Source organism: Eurytemora carolleeae, unplaced genomic scaffold (genome assembly GCF_000591075.1).
Source record: "Eurytemora carolleeae unplaced genomic scaffold, Eaff_2.0 scaffold931, whole genome shotgun sequence".
Classification (NCBI taxonomy): domain Eukaryota; kingdom Metazoa; phylum Arthropoda; class Copepoda; order Calanoida; family Temoridae; genus Eurytemora; species Eurytemora carolleeae.
Window position 1 is genome coordinate 105,746 of NW_019397418.1, and position 25,070 is coordinate 130,815.

Here is a 25,070-nt window from a genome sequence, read left to right on the forward strand (position 1 = left end):
GACATAACAGCGCTGTCACAGCTATCATTCATCCATCTATCTATCTAGTTATCTAGATTCATTTCATATATATCTACCTATCCATCCATCTACAGGGTGTCCTTTTAATATCGCCAATTTTAAAATTGCTGTAACTTTGTTATTGTTTGGAGTTTTTCCAATCAGTTAAAATATTTGAGTAGTCAAAATATGAACTTTTTGTTATATACCTGGATTCTTTACTTAGATCTATGTTTTTATCCATCTATCCATCTATTTATATATCCATCTATCTAGCTATCCATCTATCTATCTATCCATCTATCTCATCTTTCCATCCATACATCTACCCATCCATCCATATATTCATCTATCTATCCATCTATATATCCATTTATCTTTGTGTCTATCCATCTGTCTATCTATATAGCTATTCATCATTTTATCTACTTAACCATCCATAAAATTATATCTTTCTGCCTTTCTATCTATCTATCCATCTATCTATCCTGATGGTTGCGAAAGCATGAGACCACTTGTATATCCAATACAATATATCTTTAAATGGTTGATATTTCTTCATATTTGACCATATCTATCTATCCATCTATCTATCCTGATGGTTGCGAAAGCATAAGACCACTTGTAGATTCAGTACAATATATCTTTATATTTATCTATCTATCATAAGACCACTTGCAGATTATTTACAATATATCTTTATATTTATCTATCTATCATAAGACCACTTGTAGATTCAGTACAATAAATCTTCATATTTATCTATCTATCATAAGATCACTTGTAGATTCAGTACAATATATCTTTATATTTATCTATCTATCATAAGACCACTTGTAGATTCAGTACAATATATCTTTATATTTATCTATCTATCATTAGACCACTTGTAGATTCAGTACAAAAAATCTTCATATTTATCTATCATAAGACCACTTGTAGATTCAGTACAATAAATCTTTATATTTATCTATCTATCATAAGACCACTTGTAGATTCAGTACAATACATCTTTCATATTTATCTATCTATCATAAGACCACTTGTAGATTCAGTACAATAAATCTTCATATCTATCTATCATGAGACCACTTGTAAATTCAGTACAATATATCTTTATATTTATCTATCTATCATAAGACCACTTATAGATTCAGTACAATATATCTTTATATTTATCTATCTATCACAAGACCACTTGTAGATTCAGTACAATAAATCTTAATATTTATTTATCTATCATTAGACCACTTGTAGATTCATAACAATATATCTTCATATTTATCTATCTATCATAAGACCACTTGTAGATTCAGTACAATAAATCTTCATATTTATATTTAAGATTCTTTAATTAATTTACTCAACCTTGAGAAACCTTTTATCATAATTTTTATATGTTCAGGAAATTACTACAGAATGTTTAAAACTAGATCATTTGTGAAGAATGCTGCTTAACACTAGTCTATATGCAAAGGAAGCTGCATTAAAATGGTCTATATGCAAAAAAGCTGCTCGAAACTAGTCTTTATGCTAAGAAAGCTAATTGAAAGAAGTCCATATGTTAAGGAAGCAGCTTTAAACTATTATATATGCTAAGAAAGCTCCTTATGACTAGTAATTTTGTTCAGGAAACTACTTGAATCAAATGTTGGCTCAGAAATATCAACTTTACAAAGCTACAAAGACAACATTTATGCAGCAACTGCAGGTATAAAGAATTTAAGCATCAAATATCTATATTATATATTTTCTTTCTTCATTTCTACCCATCTATCTATCTAATAGATCTATCTTCATATCTATCCATTTATCAATCTATTAGATCTATCTTCATATCTATCCATATATATATCTAATAGATCTATCTTTATATCTATCCATTTATCAATCTGTTAGATCTATCTTCATATCTATCCACATATCTGTCTAATAGATCTATCTTCATATCTATCCATTTATCAATCTACTAGATCTATCTTCACATCTATCCACCTATCTATCTAATAGATCTATCTTCATATCTATCCATTTATCAATCTATTAGATCTATCTTCACATCTATCCACCTATCTATCTAATAGATCTATCTCCATATCTTTCCATCTATCTATCTAATAGATGTATCTTCATATCCATCCATCAATCTATTTAATAGATCTATCTTCATATCTATCCATCTATCTGTCTAATAGATGTATCTTCATATCCATCCATCTTTTTATCTAATAGAACTATCTTCATATCTATCCATCTATCTATATAATAGAGTATTTTATATCTATCAACAGATCAGGAGCTGTTATCTATCTATCTATCTATCTATCTATCTATCTATCTATCTAACCATCTATAGAACAATGACCTTTACCTATCTATTTATCTATTTATCTATCTATCTATCTATCTATCTATCCATCTGTCTGTCTGTCTATATATCTATCTATCCATCTATCTATCTAACTATCTATCTATCTATCTATCTATCTATCTATCTATCTATCTATCTATTTTTTGACTATTTATCTATCTATCTATCTATAGATCAGAACCTACTATCTTTCTGCCCGGAGGACCTGAGTATTACCAACACTGTGGTGGGTAACAACGACGAGATCCTTGCCCTGGTTCACCTGGGTAGCTCCGCCTCCTCCCCTAGCACACCCTCCTCCTCTCATATGGCCGTAGCCTGCAACTCTCCTTTCATCCGCCTCTACAAGGTAGGTTTAACGGACTGTAGACTGCATTCAAAGTGATCCTCCATTTAATAAAAAAAAATTAATGATAAATAGATTACACTGTTCTGTAATCCTTGTATGTTAATCTCCAGCGCTGTTCTTCTATCCTTGCATGTTTTTATATACTCCACACCTGTTTTGCTATCCTTGTATGTTTTCATATACTCCACTGCTGTTCTGCTATCCTAATATGGTATATACTCCATTTCTCTTCTGCTATCCTTGTATGTTATGCTCCACTTCCTCCACTACTGTTCTGTTATCCTTATATGTTATATACTCCATAGCAGTTCTACTATACTTGTGTGCTGCTATCCTTCTATCTTATATACTCCACTGTGGCTCTGTTATTCTTTTATGTTATGTTATATACTTTACTGCTGTTCTTCTATTCTTGCATGTTATGTACTTCATTACTCTTCAGTCTTCAGCTATCCTTTTATGTTAAATTCGTTTTCACTGCTGTTCTTCTATCCTTGTATGTTATATATATATATATACTTCATTGCTTTTCTGCTTTCCTTGCATGTTATACTCCTCCTGTTCTGTTATCCTTCTATGTTATATACTCCACCGCTGCTCTGTAATTCTTTTAGTTATTTTATATACTCCATTGCTGTTCTGCTATTCTTGTATCTTATATACTCCACTGCTGTTCTGTTATTCTTTTATGTTATCTATACATAAATTTAGCTTGTCTGTCTGTCTGTTTGTTTTATACAATAAAAGTCAAAACGGCTGAACCGATTGGTCCTAAATTTTGTGTGGGACCTAAGTGACCCCAGGGAAGGTTTATGAATTTGTGTTTAAAGGTTTTTTATTTTGTAAAATTTTGAAAATGCGCGAAAAAAATATTATGAAATCCGCAAACTTTTTTGTTTTTGTTTTATACTGTACAAAGAGAAGATGCTCAGAGATAAAGCCACAATTAAAAGTTGAAATAGAAGATGTGCGCAAAGCGCCATAAATCTTAGTGTTATATACTTCACTTCTGTTCTGCTATCTTTGTATGTTATATACTCCACTGATGTTCTGTTATACTTGTATGCTATATACTCCACTGCTTTTCGGCTTTTCTTGTATGTTAAACTCCTGCTGTTCATTTATCCTTCTATGTTATATACTCAACTGGTGGTCTGTTATCCTTTTATTTTTTATACTCCACTTCTGTTATGCTATCCTTGTATGTTATATACTCCATAGCAGTTCTGCTATCCTTGTATGTTATAGAACTCACTGCTGTTCTGCTATCCTTGTATGCTAAATAACTCCACTGCTGTTCTGCTATCCTTGTATGCTATATAGACTCCAGTGATGTTCTGTTCCCCTTTTATTGTTATTTACTCCACTGCTGTTCTGTTATCCTTGTATTTTATATACTCTATTGTTGTTCTGATATCCTTGTTTGCTATAAACTCCACTAATGTTCTGCTATCTTTGTATGTTATATACTTCAACTTCACTGCTTTTCTGCTTTACTTGTATGTTAGACACTCCACTGCTGTTCTGTTATCCTTGTATGCTATATTATTATAATTATTAAATAAAATTGCTGGGGTTGTTCCTGGACCCAGGCAATCCCACCCAGCAGCCCTACCCCTATCGATACGCGTTTGGATTACGCCTGTGGCAGTCTGCTTTTCTGCTATCCATCTATGTAATACACTACTGCTGTTATTTGATCCTTGTATATCATATACGCTACTTCTGCTCTGCTCAATCCTAATCTGCTTTCCCGCTTAGAGTTAGTACATACACATAGAAATACCGTACTGCAATTATACATGATTGTACAATCTAAATCTTGTATCCTGGGCACAAATTCCTTGTTTGCAGTTATAACAAAAATATAAGATTGCTATCTAGGTCCCTGAGTACACATGTACTCTGTTACATGGACATAAAGATACAGTACTCTGTCTGGCTGTTAGTACACAAGACCCTACGCTCCTAGCCTCAGGAGGAAAGGATAGGTATAATTCAGTTATTACTATTATGACATTATTGTTGCTATTTAATATTACCTTTTTTGAAAAACTTTCCATTTGGTTAAAAAAGAATAATAAAAAGGAAAAAGGGAAATTTAAATGTTTGAAAACTTCCATCCATGAATTTTAGTTTTTTTTTCTTTCAAGATTCTAAGGCAAACGTTGATTTTTAACATTTTAAAACTTTTTATGTAAAGGGAGGTTAGAATCTGGAGGTTGAAGGCTGACCTTCTTAGCTGCCTAGTAGTTGGGACAGGACACACGGAGGCTGTCCAGGGAATAGTATTCACCAACCTCGCATCAACCTCACTATACTCGGTCTCAAAGGTCAGTCACAGGGAGAGTGGATCCATTCCGGTTTGATGCGGATCCGGACCTCAGAAAAGAGGATTTGGACCTGAATCCAACCTGAATAATGGATCCAAATCCTGAATCCGCCCAGTGGAAAAGGATCCAAATCCTGAATCCGTCCTGTAGAAAAGGATCCAAATCCTGAATCCGTCCTGTAGAAAAGGATCCAAATCCTGATTCCGTCCTGTAGAAACGGATCCAAATCCTGAATTCGTCATGTAGAAAAAGGATGCAGATCCTGAATCTGTCCTGTAGAAAAAGGATTCAGATCCTGAATCCGTCCTGTAGAAAAAGGATGCAGATCCTGAATCTGTCCTGTAGAAAAGGATCCAAATCCTGAATCCGTCCTGTAGAAAAGGATCCAAATCCTGAATTCGTCATGTAGAAAAGGAATGCAGATCCTGAATCTGTCCTGTAGAAAAGGATGCAGATCCTGAATCCGTCCTGTAGAAAAGGATCCAAATCCTGAATCCGTCCTGTAGAAAAGGATCCAAATCCTAAATCCGTCCTGTTATGCAGAAAAAGATCCAAATCCTAAATCCGTCCTGCAGAAAGGGATCCAAATCCTTAATCTGTCCTGTAGAAAAGGATGCAGATCCTGAATCCGTCCTGTAGAAAAGGATGCAGATTTTGAATCAGTTCTGTAAATAAAGGATTGGGATCCTTGAATCTGTCATGTAAAAAGGATTCGGGTCCTAAATTCGTCCCGTAAAAAGGTTCCGAATCCTGAAATTGTCCTGAAAAAAAATATTTGGATCCTGGATTCGTCATGTAAAATAAGGATCCAGATTCTGGATCCGTCATGGAAAAAAAATCTTGACTCTGGATCTTTAAATGATCGCTTGTACTACAGTAAAGATTGACTTATTTATGATAATCTATCGAGTCATCCACCCCATGGAAGTCAATGTCACGAATTTTCTTGAAATTTTGCACACAGCTAGTATGTTAAGAGAAAACATTAGATCCAAAATTAAATTAAAAATCTTCCTGTAAAATTTAATTTCATAGTTTGTAAAAAAGGCGTTTAAATTAGCTTGATATCTTGATTAACAAAAATGTAATTGCCAATTAAAGTACGCGAGGTCGGGCCGAAAATCGCCTCGAGGCCGGAACTTAAGGAGTCCATAACTAAGTAACCAGAGGCCACAGGAGCCTGAAATTTTGGATTTAAGGTTTTCTCATGATATGCTAGGTGAGTGCAACACCTTGACAATGACTTCCAGGTTTCTAAAAACTAGCCGAGTTCATGAAGAGTGACAGTATTGTGAAGATTGAATTATTTAGGATACTACAGTTAAGTTTTGGAATGTGAACTATGAAGCCGGCCAAATGTCAAGTTTAAGAACCGAAATTGCACATGAGAAGGTTGTATTTTATTACTATTCTATCTATCATTTGTACACAAATCCATCTATCTATCTATTTGCCATTTTCATATTATCAATAAAGGAATTGAGTCTTTGTCACAAACTCAAATGTTCTAACTCCTATATATTTGCAACCTGATGGTGTAAACCTTTGATATTTCAAACTTAAAATATTTGATCTAACAGAATTTATTGTTTAAAATATCTAAGGTCTACGACATAGGGTTGCAAAGATATAGAGATTAAAAAATCAGAGCTTGTGGCAAAGACTCAATTCCTTTGGTAAAAATTGTGTGTTAATTATTTTAATTATTTTCTATTTGTCATTATTATTTTTTTATTCTGTATATCTTACTATCTAAATATTTATCGATATTTTTACTTGTTTAAACTTAGTTTTTTATTTGTTAGAGAGTAGGTAAAAAATTTCGATTCTAACAAATAATGAAACCTACCTCTTTGACTCTTCCTGTTTCCTTCTTACTGCAAAGTTGGGTTAAAGGGAGTGACCGGCAGTTCAACTGCCATACATTGCCGATCACTCCCTTTAATGTCCAATTCATAACATTACCTTTAAAAGCTTTGTCCGATCAAGAATAAATCAGATATCCATGTTTTTGTTTTTGAAAACTTTTTAATTTTTGGTTTCTCTGCATAACACACTGTTGTAAATGGAAAATCAGGTTTCAAGTCAAAACACCTAAACCTTTTCTTTGGAATATATTTATATGCAGTCTACTGAGTTAACATTTTGATTTTCAGAAAATGCCACCTAGGGGATTTTGAGCAAATCCATTTTAAAGAAATTGTAGAAATGAAGTGCATTCACAGGTCTTAAATCAAATGTAAATTTCATTTCAAGACTTTGATCTTCTATTTCTGGGTTTGTTGACGAATGACGATATTTTTTAACCGTATATTTCATGGTCTCCAAATTTTTTTATTTTTCTTGAACAGTCATGAAACATATTGTAGCAAAAAATCAAACCCCTAAGTCAACTGCCTGACTGTCAAAAATACGGCCCGAAAAAGTCTTTTTGATATAATGTTTAGTGATTTTACTTCAAATAGACATTTTTAGGCAGTATTAAGACAATTATACAGTTCACTTAAGGCTTTGAATCTTTGTTAAATCATGTTATATGACTGTTAAGGAAAGTTCACTAAATTTGGGGACCCTGGCACTCTAAAAATATTGCAAAAAAAGCACAGAATAAACTTGATTAATCCTTGAAACTGTGTTTGAGTTTAGACCTGAAAATGTACTCGATTTCTACAATTTAATTAAAATGTATTTACTTAAAATTCCCTGGGTGGCATTTTCAGAAAATTAAGATTATAACTAAGGAGACTGCATGTTAATATATTACAAAGAACAAAATTAAGATTATAACTAAGGAGACTGCATGTTAATATATTACAAAGAACAAAATTAAGATTATAACTAAGGAGACTGCATGTTAATATATTACAAAGAACAAAATTAAGATTATAACTAAGGAGACTGCATATTAATATATTACAAAGAACAAAATTAAGATTATAACTAAGGAGACTGCATGTTAATATATTACAAAGAACAAAATTAAGATTATATCTAAGGAGACTGCATGTTAATATATTACAAAGAACAAAATTAAGATTATAACTAAGGAGACTGCATGTTAATATATTATAACTAAGGAGACTGCATGTTAATATATTATAACTAAGGAGACTGCATGTTAATATATTATAACTAAGTGTGTATAAGTTACTTGCTTGAGAAACAAGAAATTTTTCAAGTCAAAACAAACCCGAGGTTATCTTCCACACTGTTGATCAGATTAGGGTTTCATTGGTACTGTCTTGACTCTGGCATTCCCCTCTTTAACTGGGGGTTTTCTTAACATTTTGGCGATGGTCCCCTTGTGATAAGGCGTCCCATTTTAAATATTCGCTGTAATAAAGAATTCTTCTTTATTTATTGTCATAATCAGAAAGAAATGAGTTTATAATTAATGATACAACTTGACAATCTAATTTTAGAAATATGATTAATGAAGTGATTATAACAAAATATCCCTAGTCCTTCCAATTTCAAAATATCCCTTGTCCTTCCAATTCCAAAATATCCCTTGTCCTTCCAATTCCAAAATATCCCTTGTCCTTCCAATTCCAAAATGTGGTCTGCTCTTTTGTGCTTTTAAAATAACCAGATATTTGTATGTAAAGTCCTCTGACCGGGTCTTTCTGGTTATGACCGTAAGAAATTTCTTAAATCAGCAAAGAAAGGATTATAATCAGTATTTTTTAGGAAATAAACTGCTGTGATGTTTCTCCTGGAGATGAAATGTTGGCAACAGGGACAAAATACAAAGTTTTTCTGCCTTGTTGCTCCTAGAATAATTGAATGCCCCCGGCCAAATAAAACAATGCAAAATCATTGAACACTTGCAAAGGAATGTTCTATTATGATTATTATATTGAAATGAAAATCGAGACCAAAAATAAAGAAATTTTTTTAATTTCTGAAAAAAGCGGGGAATTATTTTACAAAATTAAACCTTTTGTAATCGGCGAACAAAAAGTTACAACTGATTGATGTTAACCTGGGTAGCCCAAGAAGAACCTCGAGGCTTTAACTTTAGCAGACTGGTCTTATGGAGTCTGAAATGTTATTGTTTAACTAGCTATATGCACAATTAAAAAGAATCCATGACAATAACTTCTATGATTTCCAAAAGGTTGTTTATTAAAGGGACTGTAAGTGTAATTTCAAGTGACCTTCCATGTATAGAGAGGTATGTCCGATTCACAACGGTACCCTTTAAACCTTTGTCCGGACAACGATTCCGGGAGACTCGAGGTTTCAGTTTACACTGTACTCCCCAGCTAGTTTACACTGTACTCCCCAGCTAGTGTACACTGTACTCCCCAGCTAGTGTACACTCGCGCGGTTTCTTGGCACTTAACTTCCCGCTATGTAAATATGAAAATTACTAAATCCTTTATCAAGCAAAGGTTTAAAGGGTATCGTTGTAAATCGGAAATACCTCTCAATAAATAAAAGTTCACTTGAAATTACACTTACAGTCCCAATTTAATTTGACAAATTTGGATTGATTTGAAGTATATTTTATTTAACTTGAATTGTATTTGGTATGTACAGGAAGCCAGGATAAAACATGCAAACTCTGGGACAAGAATTTAACCCTCACAGTAACCCTCCGGGGGCACAAGCGAGGTATCTGGTGTGTTCGGTTCAGCCCGGCCGACCGACTTCTTGCGACCGGAAGTGCGGACGGGTTGATCAAGCTCTGGTCCTTGACGGAGAACGTGTGCGTGAAGCAGCTGGAGGGACATGATTGTTCAGTGCTTAGTCTAGTTTGGATAAATGATCAGCAAATCGCCAGCTCGGCAACAGACGGACTTATCAAGGTAGAATTTAGTTTCAAAACATGCCGCTAGATGGCAAACTTTTTGTTTTTTCTTGTCTATTGAAATATGAATTATTAGCAATAATGATGTGATATATCATTATTTAATATAACGCAAGTTTTGTGGAAGGTCACATTTTTATGGGGTAGCTTAGTAGTAATTTATTAGATTTTGTCTTTTTTTTCACCAATATTTACATATTAAAAGGGACTGTAAGCGTAATTAAAAGCAACTCTACATGTAAAAATTGCATTGCTTGATTTACAACGGTACCCTTGAAACTTTTATTTGATCAACAATTTAAATTCAGTGTTAAAAATCATAAGCATTGATATCTAACTCTTGCTTGATCAGACAAAGCTTTTATGGGTACCTTTGTAAATTGCCACCTTTGCATGGAGGGTCACTTGAAATTACGCGTATAGTCCCTTCAAATTGATTTAGATATGGTTGGTGAGTAAACAGGAATGTGTGACAACACTTGAACAGCATGAGGAAAAAGTGTGGACAATTACCTCATTAAAACAGGTATCTTTAAACTTTAGTCATGTTTTAACACAGGGGTGTTTATTTTCTCAACCAAATCTTGTCCCCCCTAAAATTTAGTGAAAAACCAAAAAAAATGTTTTAATATTTGTCAGCGAGTGTTTTAACAAGGTTAGTGTATAGTAAAAAACTAGCTTATTTTTCGACTAAACTTACATGAAAATAAAACAGTTTTCAACAATTAAAAAAAAAAAATTTATATTAAGTCTTATAAAGTAGTATCTGGGGTTTCCAAAATGATATTAAACAACATTCCAAGTCCAAAACTATGTATTTTATGAACATTTTAAAAGAACAAGTTCAAAATGTCCAAACATGTCATTAAATTATAAGAGAGAAGTATCTGGGGTTTCCAAAATGATATTAAACAACATTCCAAGTCAAAAACTATGTATTTTATGAACATTTTAAAAGAAAAAGTTCAAAATGTCCAAACATGTCATTAAATTATAAGAGAGCTACAATTTTCAAAAAACTCAATAAAACTGAGTTTCTTGAACCGTTCATTAATCGACCATTTTTGAAGGTATTTCAAAAAGTAATGACATTTTAGAAAAAGTATAAAATATAGAAAAGGAAAATAAATTTTTTTTTTATTTTGTTCAGTTCTCAGGTTATGTTGGTGAGGTGAAAGTGCGCATCAATAAAATCAGTGATTTTGGGGCTAAAACTGCTTATAAAACTATGATTGTTCAAAATATTCAGTATAAGTTGGTTTTATCTTTTAACCATTATCTGGTATTTCGAAAATGATATAAAACATTATTCTCAGTCAAAAACTTTTGATTTTATAAAAGTTTTAAGAAATAAAATCAATTAAGTTCAAAAATAGCCAAAAAATCACGTTTTTTCCGACGGCACCGGAAAAAATGGTCAAAAATTAAAAATATTTTAAATTTTTCTTAGTTTCATATATATCTATTCAAAAGAAAAAGTGCACCTCTGAACAATTTTTACTGGGCCGCCCTACCCCCTTCCCCCCTATTCAGCTAAAATCATAAAAATCTATTAATGCCAAGTAGGAAGTAAGAAAAGTTTGATTTAACATAGTCTTTGGATTTTCAAATCAAATTGTCTGACCAATTAGATACCACTGTCATGGATATTGTGTTCGAAGAACATCTATATATAAAAAGTTGTAATCTATGTTTGTCTGTTTTTCATAACTCAGGAACCCCTGGACCGATTTGCCTAAAATTTCGATTGGGGGAACTGAAAGACCAACAAGAATATTCTTAGTTTTGAGATTTAAATTGAGTGGGTTCCCAACCTAGGCTATTTATATAAAATTGTAATCTCTGTCTTGTTTGTTTGTTTGTCTGATCATAACTCAGAAAACCCTTGACCGATTTGCCTCGCATTTTGAAGGGGAACTTGGGAGAACCACGAGAGCGTTCTCAGCTTGGTTTTGAGATTCTAAGTTGAGTGGGTCGACTAAAATAGCGAAAATTCATTTTCCCGGTTAAATCGTTTAAATGCGGGTAAACGGCGGGAGTAACTTTTAGTTACCTTGGCAGTACTGGGTTCCCAAGCTAGTACTGCATAAAGTGATAAGCCTTCAGTTGGTTCGTTTGTGGGTTTTTTTTTGCAGATATTTTCTGTCAGGGTCAAAATGACTAAAGACATAAAAAAACGATCCAAACACGTTTTTTTAATAGTTTTTTTTTCTCCATTTTTTAAGATAAAGATAGATATTGTATTTTTATTGTTTTATAACACAAACTTTAACATTATATAGTTTTGAAATTTTTGAAGTTATCAAATTAGTTTAGATACAATCCAACACAATTAGCAACAGTAACTGCACACTGACCTGGACTGCAGTTTAATTAGATTTTAAAAAAGGATGAACTTTTTACTTCAAACATTTGGTACTGATTGGAGTCTTCATTAAATTCACAGGCTTCTGTACAACAAATTTTTAATGGGGTCCCTGAAGTTTCGGGCCTTTTTTGTTTCATCAATGCATTTTTTTCTATTTCAGGATGGAGTTTTGAATCTAGTTTCTGGATCAGCTGATGGTCAACTGATAACCTGGCGGGATATAACAGAATCAGCTGCTCTTCTCAAACAGGTCGGCCATTTTGTTTTAGCGCGTTTTTAGCGCCATCTTAAAATTTCAACCTGCATATTTTTGTGTCTAGGTTGCTGCTGAAAAGATCGTGTTAAGTCAACAAAAGCTTTCAAACCTTCTTGCATCGAAACAGTTCGGACAAGCTCTCAAACTTGCGTTAAGGTATTAAATGATTGTTTTCTAGCTGTTGTGTCTTAATTAAATATATTTGCGGATCAAAGAGCTGAGATAAGAAAGGAAATGGCCATAGTGAAACAACGATATTTTCTTCTTTTTTACTCAGATAGCCATTTTATGTCTAATGTAAGAATAAGATACAATTAGGGTGACTCGTAAAAATTCTCCCAAATAAAGATTAAATTTGTTCGAAAAAATAATGGCTTGTTCAACGAACTACGCAGGTAGGTCGATGTAAGCAGTACTATGCACACCACCACACATTTAAAGTCTAGTCGACCTTTTTGCTGTAGCCTAGATGAACATAAAATGATAAATGAATCCAGGTATAGAATATTAGCAAGGTTGATTTGAATTTGAGGTGTAAACATATAAATATATACATACTTTAAGTGATTTTAGGTATAATTTGAATTTAAAGGACAAATATGTATTAAAAACTAATTATTGGCCTTACCCTTATTCTAACCAATATGTTGTGAATCCTAAACTAAATTGCTTTGAATTTTGGAGTAGAATTGGTCCCCGAGTTCTAGTATAATGTATCCTTGTGTCAAATAGTCTTGCAAGGATATGTAGTTTTGGCTTCCAACAAATTTCCTAGCTATGTTTACTTGTTGTTCTCCCTGTTGTCTGCTAGTATCGATCCAAAACCGCAGTGAGACTTCTTCTGTTACATCCAAGTGTTTTCCTTACATCTACCTGATAAAGAATTAATAAATTATTCAGATTGAGTCAACCATTTACAGCACTGAAGATCTTGAAGAAGTTGAATATGGAGGAGATGGAAAAGGCTGTTCTGAGTTTGGATAACGCGAGTATAGATCAGTTGTTAGGTACTTAAAGATTGATTGATTGAAATAGGGATTTGATTGATGGCTTGAAAAATAACTTTATTCATGACTTGATTGATGACATTAATGAAGCCGTGACAGATGACTTGATTTACAAAATTGATAAAATTGATTGCTGATTTACCAACTTGATAAAATTGATGACCTATTTGATAACCTTACTTGTGAACTAAAAGAGGACTTGAAATATGACCTTGTGGTTGAATTGATTGATGGCTTATTGATGACCTGATTGATTGATTGATTCTTCAGGTTACACAGTAAAATGGAACACGAACAGTAAGCACTGTGAAGCTGCTCAGTCTGCTCTCTTCATTATCCTATCTAACTATCTTCCTGATGTAAGTTTATTAAGATACATATTATTATCCTATCTAACTATCTTCCTGATGTAAGTTTATTAAGATAAATATTATTATCCTATCTAACTATCTTCCTGATGTAAGTTTATTAAGATAAATATTATTATCCTATCTAACTATCTTCCTGATGTAAGTTTATTAAGATAAATANAGTCCATATTGTTTTTGTTACATTTCGGAATATATAATAAATATAGTTTATAAATTATAACCTTGCATAACATTTAATAGGGAAAATCCGATTCACAGAATCAAAAGTTACCTCGGATCCGGATCCGTATCAGAGTCAGGATCCGGATCCATCATCACGGATGCGGATCCGCGGATCCGGATCCACATCAAAATGATATGGATCCGAAACACTGCTATCTATTTATCTTCCTGATGTAAGTTTATTAAGATAAATATTATTATTATCCTATCTATCTATCTTCCTGAAGTAAGTTTATCAAGATAAATATTATCTTACATCAAGATAAATATTATTTTTATCCTATCTAACTATCTTCTTGATGTAAGTTCATTAAGATAAATATTATTTTTATCTTATCTAACTATCTTCCTGATGTTAGTTTATCAAGATAAATATTATTATCCTATCTATCTATCTTCCTGATTTAAGTTCATCAAGATAAATATTATCTTATGTCTTATCTAACTATCTTCCTGATGTAAGTTTATCAAGATAAATATTATTTTTATCCTATCAAACTATCTTCCTGATATAAGTTTATTTTGTGAATTTTGTTTTAGCAAAAAAAAATCAAACCCTTAAGCGAACTGTAAAATTGCCCAATTGCTGCTTAAAAAAGACTTTTTGAAGCAAAACCAATAAAAATTATATAAAAAAAACTTTTTCGGGCTTAGGGGTTTGATTTTTTTCTACAATAAGTTTCATGACTGTTAAAGAAAAATAAAAAAATTTGGAGACCATGTCATATACTGTTAAAAAATATCGTAAAAAAAACAGAAGAAGCAGATTAAATCTTGAAATGAAATTTTTGTTTAATGTGAATGCACTTGATTTCTACAATTTCTTAAAAATTGATTTGCTCGAAATTCCCTAGGTGGCATTTTTTGAAAATTGAGAATATAACTCAGTAGTCTGCATATAAGCATAATCCAAAGAAAAAGTTTAGGTGTTTTGACTTGAAACCTGGTGGTACATTTTCAGCAGTGTGCTGTCTAAACTTCTATCTTTTTTATCGTTCTATCTATCTAACTATCTATCTATTTATCTAAAATAATATTATCTATATCACTATTAAAAGTTCTTTTAACATATAGATATTTAGATTTTCCGATTCTTTTCAAATGTATAAATCTGCAGGATCTTTTTAAACTATCTATCTATCTAAATTTCTACCTATTTATCCTAAAAACTAGCTATATCAAAAGGAATTAATTGAGTCTTTGGAACAAAATCAAATATTTAAACCTCAACATCTTTAGAGCTCGATGTTGTAAACCTTTGATATTTCAAACTCAGATTAATAGATCTAACAGAATTCATAGTTTGAAATATCTAAGGTCTGCAACATTTGGTTCCAAAGATATAGTGATTATAAAATCAGAGTTTGTGGCAAAGACTCAATTCATTTCTATCTATTTATTATACTTCTATCTATCTACAATTCTTCTAAATCTAACACTCAGATCCGTGAAACAAAAACTCTATTCGGTTTATTTAACCATCTTCAGGGCATATTCTTGCTCTATCTCGACCAAAGATTAACTTTCTATCTAGGATCTATTAAAACTGTCTGGGAGCAGGGATTGGGTTGAAGGACTTCTGCCCTACACAGAGAAACATTTCCAGAGACTTTCTAGGAAACCTGTCCATTCATTCATCTGTTTATTTACTCATTCAATTTGTAATGTGCTAGAAAAAAATTTAAATTTTCACTACTGCAAAGGAATAAGTGATAACTTGCCTTCAACTTTTTTATTTCTTTCTCTCGATACAATTAACGACATGCGGATAGAAAAACATGTGGATAAGTGAAAATGTGAATGACAAATATATAAATACTTATCTTTCCCGCCCATTTTCTATTTTGACTGTGGCGCTATCTGGGAGCATCTTCTATTTGCACAATATAAAACAAAAACAAAAAAGTTTGCCTATTTTATAATATTTATTCGTAGATTTTCAAAATTTTACAAAAAATGCTTTCTAAATTTATTTACTACAATGAACTTTTTTATATGTTAATTGTCTTAAACTTGATATATTTAGCTATTTAGCTTTAGAATTATATTTTCCGGAGGATCTGGAACAATCTGGAACTATTGAGATTTATGAACAGTTGTAGCTAAACAGGAATGTAGGATAGTATTGAAACGTATTAATTCACACTACTATCGTACAGTAGTCGTACTATCGTATGTACAATCCATCCATAAAAATCCTGTTCTTCTCAACTTCATTCCATTTCCAAGATGGAATTTATCCAATGATTGTTCATGTCTACAGGGGGTAGACTTGCAGTTTAATACGCTTTGGATCGATATGAACAGATTCCAGGTCCCTGGACTCTTCATCAGAATAATCTTGCCCTGTCTCTTGTTTCTTTTCCTGCTCGTGACAGTTCGCCTGTTTAATGCGCTGAACAGCATCTTCAAATTTCTTGTCAAGGCCGTCAATCAAACGCCAAAAAACCAGATCACACTTCATGATCCCCCAAATACGCAACAAATCTGTTGGAGGTATTTCGCTGTAAGTAAACCCTTTGTGGAGGGTTTTAAAACATTTTCCTTGAACGATTTGCACCAAGTCCTCGAATATGAATTCCCTCTGGTATTTTTGCAGAACCTCAAGGCAGTAAGCAAGCTTTGGCGTAGGGACTTCCACAGAGTTCTTTATTAGATTCCTAATCCCCCGGACCTGATAGGTGTCCCCTAAACCGTAGATCTCAAACAGGACTTTCAAATCATTGATACCTTTAATATCCTTCTCCTCCCCGGTGTACAGGAACTTGATGAAGGCTTTGAAACTGTTGAAGGACGGGCCACGGATCTCGATGACATTCTCCTTCATGTAGAGGAACTGCTTCTTGAGAACGGGGGAGAGGAGACCCAGCAGGAATTGGTGTCCTTTCACAGACTTGGTCTCGGCCTCAACGTCGTTGAATATTTTAAATTCAACATCAGAATCATTTTCAGATTCAAACAATTTGGCGAAATTATATGTTTTGAGTGTACTTGAGGTTTTTGCCATTTTAGACTATGTAGGGTGAAGTGCTGATGAGGGAATGATAAAGGTTGATATTGAATCCGTAGATAGTAAACCTAGTGAGCAGTTGACCATTTATTCATTTATTCATTTATTCATTTATTCATTTATTCATTTATTCATTTATTCATTTATTCATTTATTCATTTATTCATTTATTCATGTTATCTAATGGCTGGTTTACTTCAGGCTTCAAATGAAATCCAAATTCACAACATTTCTAATTTCTAATATAAAAGCTACCGCTATACCTCAGCAAGAAAACGAACTTTAATACAAATTATTTTTTAGAATATTTTTTCAGAATTTAAAAATGTCGGACACAGATTTTGAATCTAAAATGAAATATAAAATGTCAGGGATAGAGAAGAGGCGAGAACAAAGAGAGGAAAATATAAATAAGGTATTTTTTTCATTTTCAAAAACTATTTTTTTAATTAAAATATATATTTTTTCCTTAAATAGTCCGCTTTCGTTTTAACGGAACCCAAAGATTTAAGCTCCGTGAGTTGATCTAGGAACTTGAGTGTTGGGTACTCACTTTCATAATCCCGATAGCTTGATCTTGATAAACATTCTGAACACTTTCATTTCAATGATTTATAAAAAACTTCAGCTTTCCATATTTTCATTTTAGTTACTTCTCACTTTAACTGATAAACTGACGCAGAAGAGAAATTGTTTAAAATCCGATTTTCAAATGGATTAGGACGTCCCCAATTTTCCAGCGGGGGGACGCCCCTCCCCTTTCAGGCCGTTTCTAGATTGGAAAAAAAGTTCAGAAAAAAACGAATTTTTTTTGCAAAATTAATTTCTTATTTTCTAGATAAGAGAGAATGAGGCGGAGAAAGGATCTGAAAGAATAACAGAAAAGGAAATTAATCTTTATGTATCAACCAAATATCAAACAAATATCAACCAAATATCACCAAATATCAACCAAATATCAACCAAATATCAGCCAAATATTAGCCAAATATTAGCCAAATATCAACTAAAAATCAACCAAATATCAACCAAATATCAACCAAATATCACTAAATATCACCAAATATCAACCATCCCCGGTCCCCCCGCAAACTCTTCCATTATAAATCAACTCCCCCCANAGTGGAAGTAGAGTGGAAGTAGAGTGGAAGTAGAGTGGAAGTAGAGTGGAAGTAGAGTGGAAGTAGAGTGGAAGTAGAGTGGAAGTAGAGTGGAAGTAGAGTGGAAGTAGAGTGGAAGTAGAGTGGAAGTAGAGTGGAAGTAGAGTGGAAGTAGAGTGGAAGTAGAGTGGAAGTAGAGTGGAAGTAGAGTGGAAGTAGAGTGGAAGTAGAGTGGAAGTAGAGTGGAAGTAGAGTGGAAGTAGAGTGGAAGTAGAGTGGAAGTAGAGTGGAAGTAGAGTGGAAGTAGAGTGGAAGTAGAGTGGAAGTAGAGTGGAAGTAGAGTGGAAGTAGAGTGGAAGTAGAGTGGAAGTAGAGTGGAAGTAGAGTGGAAGTAGAGTGGAAGTAGAGTGGAAGTAGAGTGGAAGTAGAGTGGAAGTAGAGTGGAAGTAGAGTGGAAGTAGAGTGGAAGTAGAGTGGAAGTAGAGGAGAAGTAGAGGAGAAGTAGAGTGGAAATAAAGTGGAAGTAGAGTGGAAGTAGAATGGAATTAGAGTGGAATTAGAGTGGAAGTAGATTTGAATTAGAGTGGAAGTAGAGTGGAAGTAGAGTGGAAGTAGAGTGGAAGTAGAGGAGAGGTAGAGTGAAAGTAGAGTGAAAGTAGAGTGGAAGTAGAGTGGAAGTAGAGGAGAGGTAGAGTGGAAGTAGAGTGGAAGAAGAGTGGAAGTAGAGGAGAAGTAGAGTGGAAGTAGAGGAGAAGTAGAGTGGCATCTCAGATTTACAACGGAACCCTTAAGACAATCTTTAATCAAGGATAAGTGAGATTTTTATGTTTTATATCCAAAAATTGATCATATTTATTGTTGGATTCTGGTATGAATTAATGTAAATTGATTTTTTTTTAAATCTGCGAAAATGTTTTTGATTTGAAAACATGAAAAAATGGCAACTCAAAAAGCAAAAATTTGAAACTGAAAATATATCTGCTAAAAACAAAGTAGTAGTACACAATAGTATGTTTTTTTCTTATCACATTTTAGCCATGAGTTGTGAGAAAAAAATGTTCATTACTCTTTTTATCCACTATCTAACTGTGAAAAATCATTGAGAAAGAAAATGAGACGAGTCAATTAATATTTTTTTCAAATTAATTTTTACAAATTGTTAGAAAACTATTGGAGATTTGAACTCGGAGTTCCAGGATCTACAGAGTAAAGTTTTACCAAAGAAGAAGTTTGGTTTCAAGGTAAAGTACTTTAAGGGATCGTTCACAAAATCTGAACAGGAACCCAGAGGTTCATTTAAGGGATTGTTCACAAAATCTGAACAGGAACCCAGAGGTTCATTCAAGGGGTTGTTCACAAAATCTGAACAGGAAACTCAGAGGTTCATTTAAGGTTCACAAAATCTGAACAGGAACCCAGAGGTTCATTTAAAGAGATTAAATAGAAATCCTAGTAAATTATCCCAAAAAAACAAACTAAATTTAAAAAAACATTTTTCTATTTACTGCCCCGTCATGATTAAAAACTTTTAGGTAATAGATTTTAGACATTGAAAGTAAGTTATATCATCACCATTAATGTTGCCTTTGTTCGAAGGATCACATTAAAATTATTTTTTTTAAGCATTTGTTTGGATTTAGATGGGTTTGAATTTAGTTTGGAATTCTCTCACGCTGGTTTGGAAATTGTATAGTCTAAACATATTTGTGTTAAAAAGATAATGCAATGAATTATGATACAGAGGGATGATTTCGATGATTGATAAGAAATAAATAATTTACTCCAAACTGGCAAGTTTCTCTTTTATCCCAGAATTCATATATTTATCAAGTTAGCAATAATATTCCCAAACTGAGCTATAAGAACCCTGAGATTTTAATGAGCTACTGGGGCAAATGATGTTTGTAAGGGGGGGTAATGGTGGTTCAACAAATTGTATTACCTCTGGAATATTTATTTATTTAAAGAAAATTGCTGGGGTTGTTCCTGGTCCCCAGGCAATCCCACCAATCAGCACTACCCCTTACGATACGCAATTACGCATATCAATCATGCCTGGGGTAGCCTGGTTAGTCCGTGTAAGGTCTGTACTATTGCTGAACCCTGAATGCAAGCGTACCCGGGTGCAGGGTTACTAGTATTCTGTAGCCCCTTCACCCAACTAGGTTTAGTATGTTCTTTAGAACTCAAACTATTTAGGGTGTGAAACAAAGGAACAAGGCTCCTGATGTTATTAAAGATACAGTTGATTCAGGAGATAAACTAGAGAAACCAGCTCAAGTAGATACAGGAGTCAGGTATAGATACAGAGATACAGGAGTCAGGTATAGATACAGAGATTCAGGAGTCAGGTATAGATAGAGGATACAGGTGTCAGGTATAGATACAGGGATACAGTAGTCAGGTATAGATAGAGGATACAGGAGTCAGGTATAGATACAGGGATACAGGAGTCAGGTATAGATAGAGGATACAGGAGTCAGGAATAGATAGAGGATACAGGAGTCAGGAATAGATAGAGGATACAGGAGTCAGGTATATATACAGAGATACAGGAGTCAGGTATAGATACAGGATACAGGAGTCAGTTATAGATAGAGGATGCAGGAGTCAGGTATAGATACAGGGATACTGTAGTCAGGTATAGATACAGGGATACAGGAGTCAGGTATAGATAGAGGATACAGGAGTCAGGTATAGATACAGGGATACAGGAGTAAGGTATAGATACAGGAGTTAGGTATAATACAGAGATACAGGAGTCAGGTATAGATACAGGGATACAGGAGTCAGTTATAGATACAGAGATACTGGAGTCAGGTATAGATAGAGGTATACAGGAGTTAGGTATAGATACAGGATACAGGAGTCATGTATAGATACAGAGATACAAGACTCAGGTATAGATACAGAGATACAGGAGTCAGGTATAGATACAGGATACAGGAGTTAGGTATAGATACAGGGATACTGGAGTCAGGTATAGATACAGGATACAGGAGTCAGGTATTGATGCAGAGATACAGGAGTCAGGTATAGATACAGAGATACAGGAGTCAGTTATAGATACAGGGATACAGTAGTCAGGTATTGATGCAGAGATACAGGAGTCAGGTATAGATACAGAGATACAGGAGTCAGTTATAGATAGAGGATACAGGAGTCAGGTATAGCTACAGAGATACAGGAGTCAGTTATAGCTACAGGGATACAGGAGTTAGGTATAGATACAGGGATAGTCATGATACTGTGAAATGTTCCTTAAAAGATCGATTTCAAAGTAGTGGAAAGATTAAATTTAAGGGGTGGGTAATATACTGATGGGAGGGGGGATTATATTGAGAGGGGGGGGGGGAATATAAAGAAAAGTTTAAGGAAAATGGGGATATTAGAATATTTAAGTTAATTAAGTATAATTTAGTATTCGAGATAAGACTAGCGATTACTTGAGCCTAGAACCTGAAGCGGTCAACTCAGGAGATGTTACACTCTCTAACCTAGGTTAATATGTTATAGGCCCAAAGGGACAGTAAGCGAAATTTAAGTGACCCGCCATGCATTGGTGGCAATGCCCGATTCACAACGGTACCCTTGAAACCCTAAAAATGTGGAAGACAATCTGACTCAAAAGTGTTTTATTTTGATCATTTCTATTCTCCAGTGGTTCTTATAAGCAAGAAATGCGCAAGTGACTTTCGCATAGAAACCGAAAATGAAAATTAACAATTTAAGAAATAAAATAATGGATATCTACTTGATACTTGATCAGACAAAGCTTTTAAAGGTATTGTTGTAAACCGGGCAATACCATCTTTGCCTGGAGAGTCATTTGAAATTATGCTTACAATCCCTTTATACATTATTTTGTATTCTTTCTTTTTAGGCTAACATTTTTCTTCGATTGTCCTGTTAATGGATAAAAAAACGATTATTCTAAAAACAATCAAAGAACCCCAAAATAAGGAAGCTTACAAATCAGATAGATATGAAAAAAGGCGCTTAACTTTTTTCTAATACTAAAGTGTAATGTTGAAAACTTGTTATTTAAAACTAGACACATTTTTTGTTTGTAATAATACAAAATAAAGGAACTGAGTTTTAGTCACAAACTCTAATTGTCTAATCCATATATCCTTACAATCTAATGATATAAACCTTTGTCATTTCAAACTTAGATTATTTAATCTAACAGAATTCATAGTTTGAAATATCAAAGGTTTACGACATTGGGTAGCAAAGATAAAGAGATTAGAAAATTATAGGTTGTGACAAAATCTCAGTTCTTTTATACTTTTTATGAAAGGCATATTAAGTATAGATCAATAATTTTGTTTCTTGCTTCCAAAACATGTGAATTTGATATTCTGAATTGATTTCATTCAACAAATTTTGAACAATATTTTTTAATTCTAGAAAATTGTCGAGTTAAGTTAGTTGGAAGCCCCTCTACCGTTCATCTCTCCAATATTAGGTAAAAAATTACAATAGAAATCATAAAAGAAGCTCCTTAAAATTATCAAGAGTTGCAATAAGATCCAAGAAATTGAAAAAAAGCTCTTTCAAAAATTTGAAATAAATTCTATCAATCTATATCCAATATCCAATACTCATTAACCAAATGAGACACATAAATTACTTTTTTACATGGAAGTTTAAAGAAATCAGCGGATCAAAAATTGTAGATCTTTTTTTTTAAAGGGAGTGTAAAGGATAAATGAAAGGGGGTATAGGCAGAAACCTGAGAATCTGAGGAGTTGATCGAGACCTATAAGACATCTATCTGATGTTCCTGTCTCGAGAAATTGATAAAAAAATGTGTCAAAATTATACCAAAACTTCCAAAAAAAATTGAGCAAAGTTTACAAATTACATCATGATTTATTTAGTAAATTAGTAGTCATCTCAATTTTTTTGTGTGGGTGTAGGACGTCCTAAGAGTCTGATTTGATTTGATTTGATTTGATTAGATTTGTTGATTTGATTTGATTTGATTTGATTTGATTTGATTTGATTTGATTTGATTTGATTTGATTTGATTTGATTTGATTTGATTTGATTTGATTTGATTTAATTTGATTTATCTATTCAACGAATTATTCGATCTATATCTCTGTCCCTCTGTCTAAGTATTTATCTATCTATCTATCTATCTATCTATCTACCTATCTATCTATCTATCTATCTATATATCTATCTAAGTATTTATCTATCAATCTATCTGTCTATCTATCTAGGAACTGTAAGATAGTAGCTGGTCCTGTAAGTTCTTCTATATTTATAGAAAACTGTTCTGGATCTACACTAGTTCTCTCCTCCCAACAACTAAGGTATTCATACATCTAACCAGGGGTCCATATAATTCCATCTGATCAATTTTAAATGTTAATTGATTGATAATAGGGGCAGAAATAAACCATGTTGTTATTGTGAACAATTGAAAGTATAATGTCAAGTTGTGGAAAAAATTCCATTCTGGAGAATGTTTACTGAAAGGGAGTGTTTATTTTTCTGTATATCATAATTTATCTCTTACATTTTTTACTGATATTTTCATCTTTTAACACCTTAAATGCAGTACACATTTCTGAAGTGTAGTTCACAATGACACATAAAGTGTACTTCCCCTAAATGTACTTTCAACCCCAATCCCATTTGGGATCAGAAATGGAATTATATGGACCCCTGCATCTAACATATAACTAGGATGCAGCTGTGCCTCTATCTTTTACAAGTTCAGCTTCTTGGTACCGATCTCTCATTAAGCTTTTTTTTAATCGTACATTTTAAAATATCGTGGTTTTTCCGTTTTGATCATTAATTTTAAAACAGTTTAAAATTAAATATGTTTATCTTAAAAAAATGCAGAACCAGCAGCCAGCCAGCGAGCCAGCAAAATATTATAGTTTTTATAAAGTGTCTAAGAAAAGGGAATGATAAGGGTTTTAACCCATTAGTGACGAGACCAGTAACTATTAGTGAAGTTGTTTTAGAAGGATCTTGTCAAAACAAAACTTGATTGTACTCATGAAAAAATGATATTCAATTAAATTTTTTTTGTACAGGGTGACCTGTAAAACATGAAAATCTAAAAAACTTTGGTAATTCATAATTATTAAATTATCTTCAAAACTTTACTTTTCATGTTTTAGTTATTTAGATCTTTAAAAGAAGATTCCAAAAATATCCATAAATTTTTTCTAGCAAAAAAATTGACAATTTTATAGATTCAAAACTAAATTACAGGGTGTTCTTTTGGGTTTTTTCCGAATTCAAAATCTTGTTTTTTTGGGTTTTTTAAAATTGAAAATAAAATAAAAACCCAATTTTGAAGTTACGTCAAATATAAAATATGTTTTGAAAACAGGAAATCCTAAGGAAAGCGCAGGAAAAGACAAGACAACATTTAATTTAAGAAAAAAGGCACTTTAAAAAAAACCTCACCCGGTCAAAATTGACCTTCTCGTCACTAATGTGTTAAGCCTTTTTTTTGGGCTTTCAAAAGTTTCAAGTTTGTGCCTTCTATAAATATCACTTTTATTCTTATAACGTCAAGAGGGCAATGCAAAATATCAGAAATATAATTGTTTCTATAGTTTCGTCAGTTACATATACTTCCATTTTTCTTTTAAATCCGAAACAAATTTTTAGTTATTTTTTCGTTGATCTATGGGGGGGGCATAACTAATTTATTCAAGTACACGTAGATTTGATTTAATATATTTTGTGTTTCAGGATTCATAATACAACAGAGACAGATTTTCATATTCATGTCACTTCGAAGGTAATGATAGATATATACAATAATACAGATCTAAACACTAAACACTACTATATCTTCGGTCAGTGTAATGCAGATTACTACAGTAC

The 25,070-nt window shown here is 32.9% G+C and overlaps 2 protein-coding genes across 2 annotated transcripts in view; both read left to right on the top strand.

Annotated features, from left to right (window-relative positions):
• The first annotated feature begins 1,447 nt into the window (after positions 1–1,447).
• On the top strand, positions 1,448–17,421 carry LOC111714189 (transducin beta-like protein 3). Its single transcript, XM_023489239.1, has 15 exons — positions 1,448–1,494; positions 1,632–1,711; positions 2,545–2,720; positions 4,605–4,711; positions 4,924–5,053; positions 6,365–6,445; positions 8,744–8,792; positions 9,599–9,867; positions 10,312–10,395; positions 12,398–12,487; positions 12,558–12,649; positions 13,394–13,500; positions 13,771–13,859; positions 15,628–15,710; positions 17,305–17,421. Exons 1-15 carry the CDS (start codon positions 1,448–1,450, stop codon positions 17,387–17,389), a joined length of 1,569 nt encoding a protein of 522 aa, XP_023345007.1. The 3' UTR covers positions 17,390–17,421.
• A 7-nt stretch (positions 17,422–17,428) lies between these two features.
• The window catches only part of LOC111714190 (tubulin-specific chaperone C), an 8,941-nt gene continuing 1,299 nt past the window's right edge, over positions 17,429–25,070 (top strand). Inside the window, exons 1-7 of the mRNA XM_023489240.1 lie at positions 17,429–17,518; positions 19,367–19,444; positions 20,403–20,500; positions 21,625–21,704; positions 22,617–22,674; positions 23,438–23,530; positions 24,936–24,984. Of these exons, the coding sequence (XP_023345008.1) occupies positions 17,429–17,518; positions 19,367–19,444; positions 20,403–20,500; positions 21,625–21,704; positions 22,617–22,674; positions 23,438–23,530; positions 24,936–24,984 (546 nt within the window). The remainder of the gene's footprint in view (positions 17,519–19,366; positions 19,445–20,402; positions 20,501–21,624; positions 21,705–22,616; positions 22,675–23,437; positions 23,531–24,935; positions 24,985–25,070) is intronic.

Bases quoted from the DNA above. Each gene is read 5' to 3' on its own strand.
- LOC111714189 (XM_023489239.1), top strand. From the start codon at position 1,448: ATGCTGCTTAACACTAGTCTATATGCAAAGGAAGCTGCATTAAAATG. The intron at 5,054-6,364 runs GTCAGTCACAGG...TGAATTATTTAG, and splicing joins CACTATACTCGGTCTCAAAG to GATACTACAGTTAAGTTTTG. The intron at 8,793-9,598 runs GGACAAAATACA...TGGTATGTACAG, and splicing joins AGATGAAATGTTGGCAACAG to GAAGCCAGGATAAAACATGC.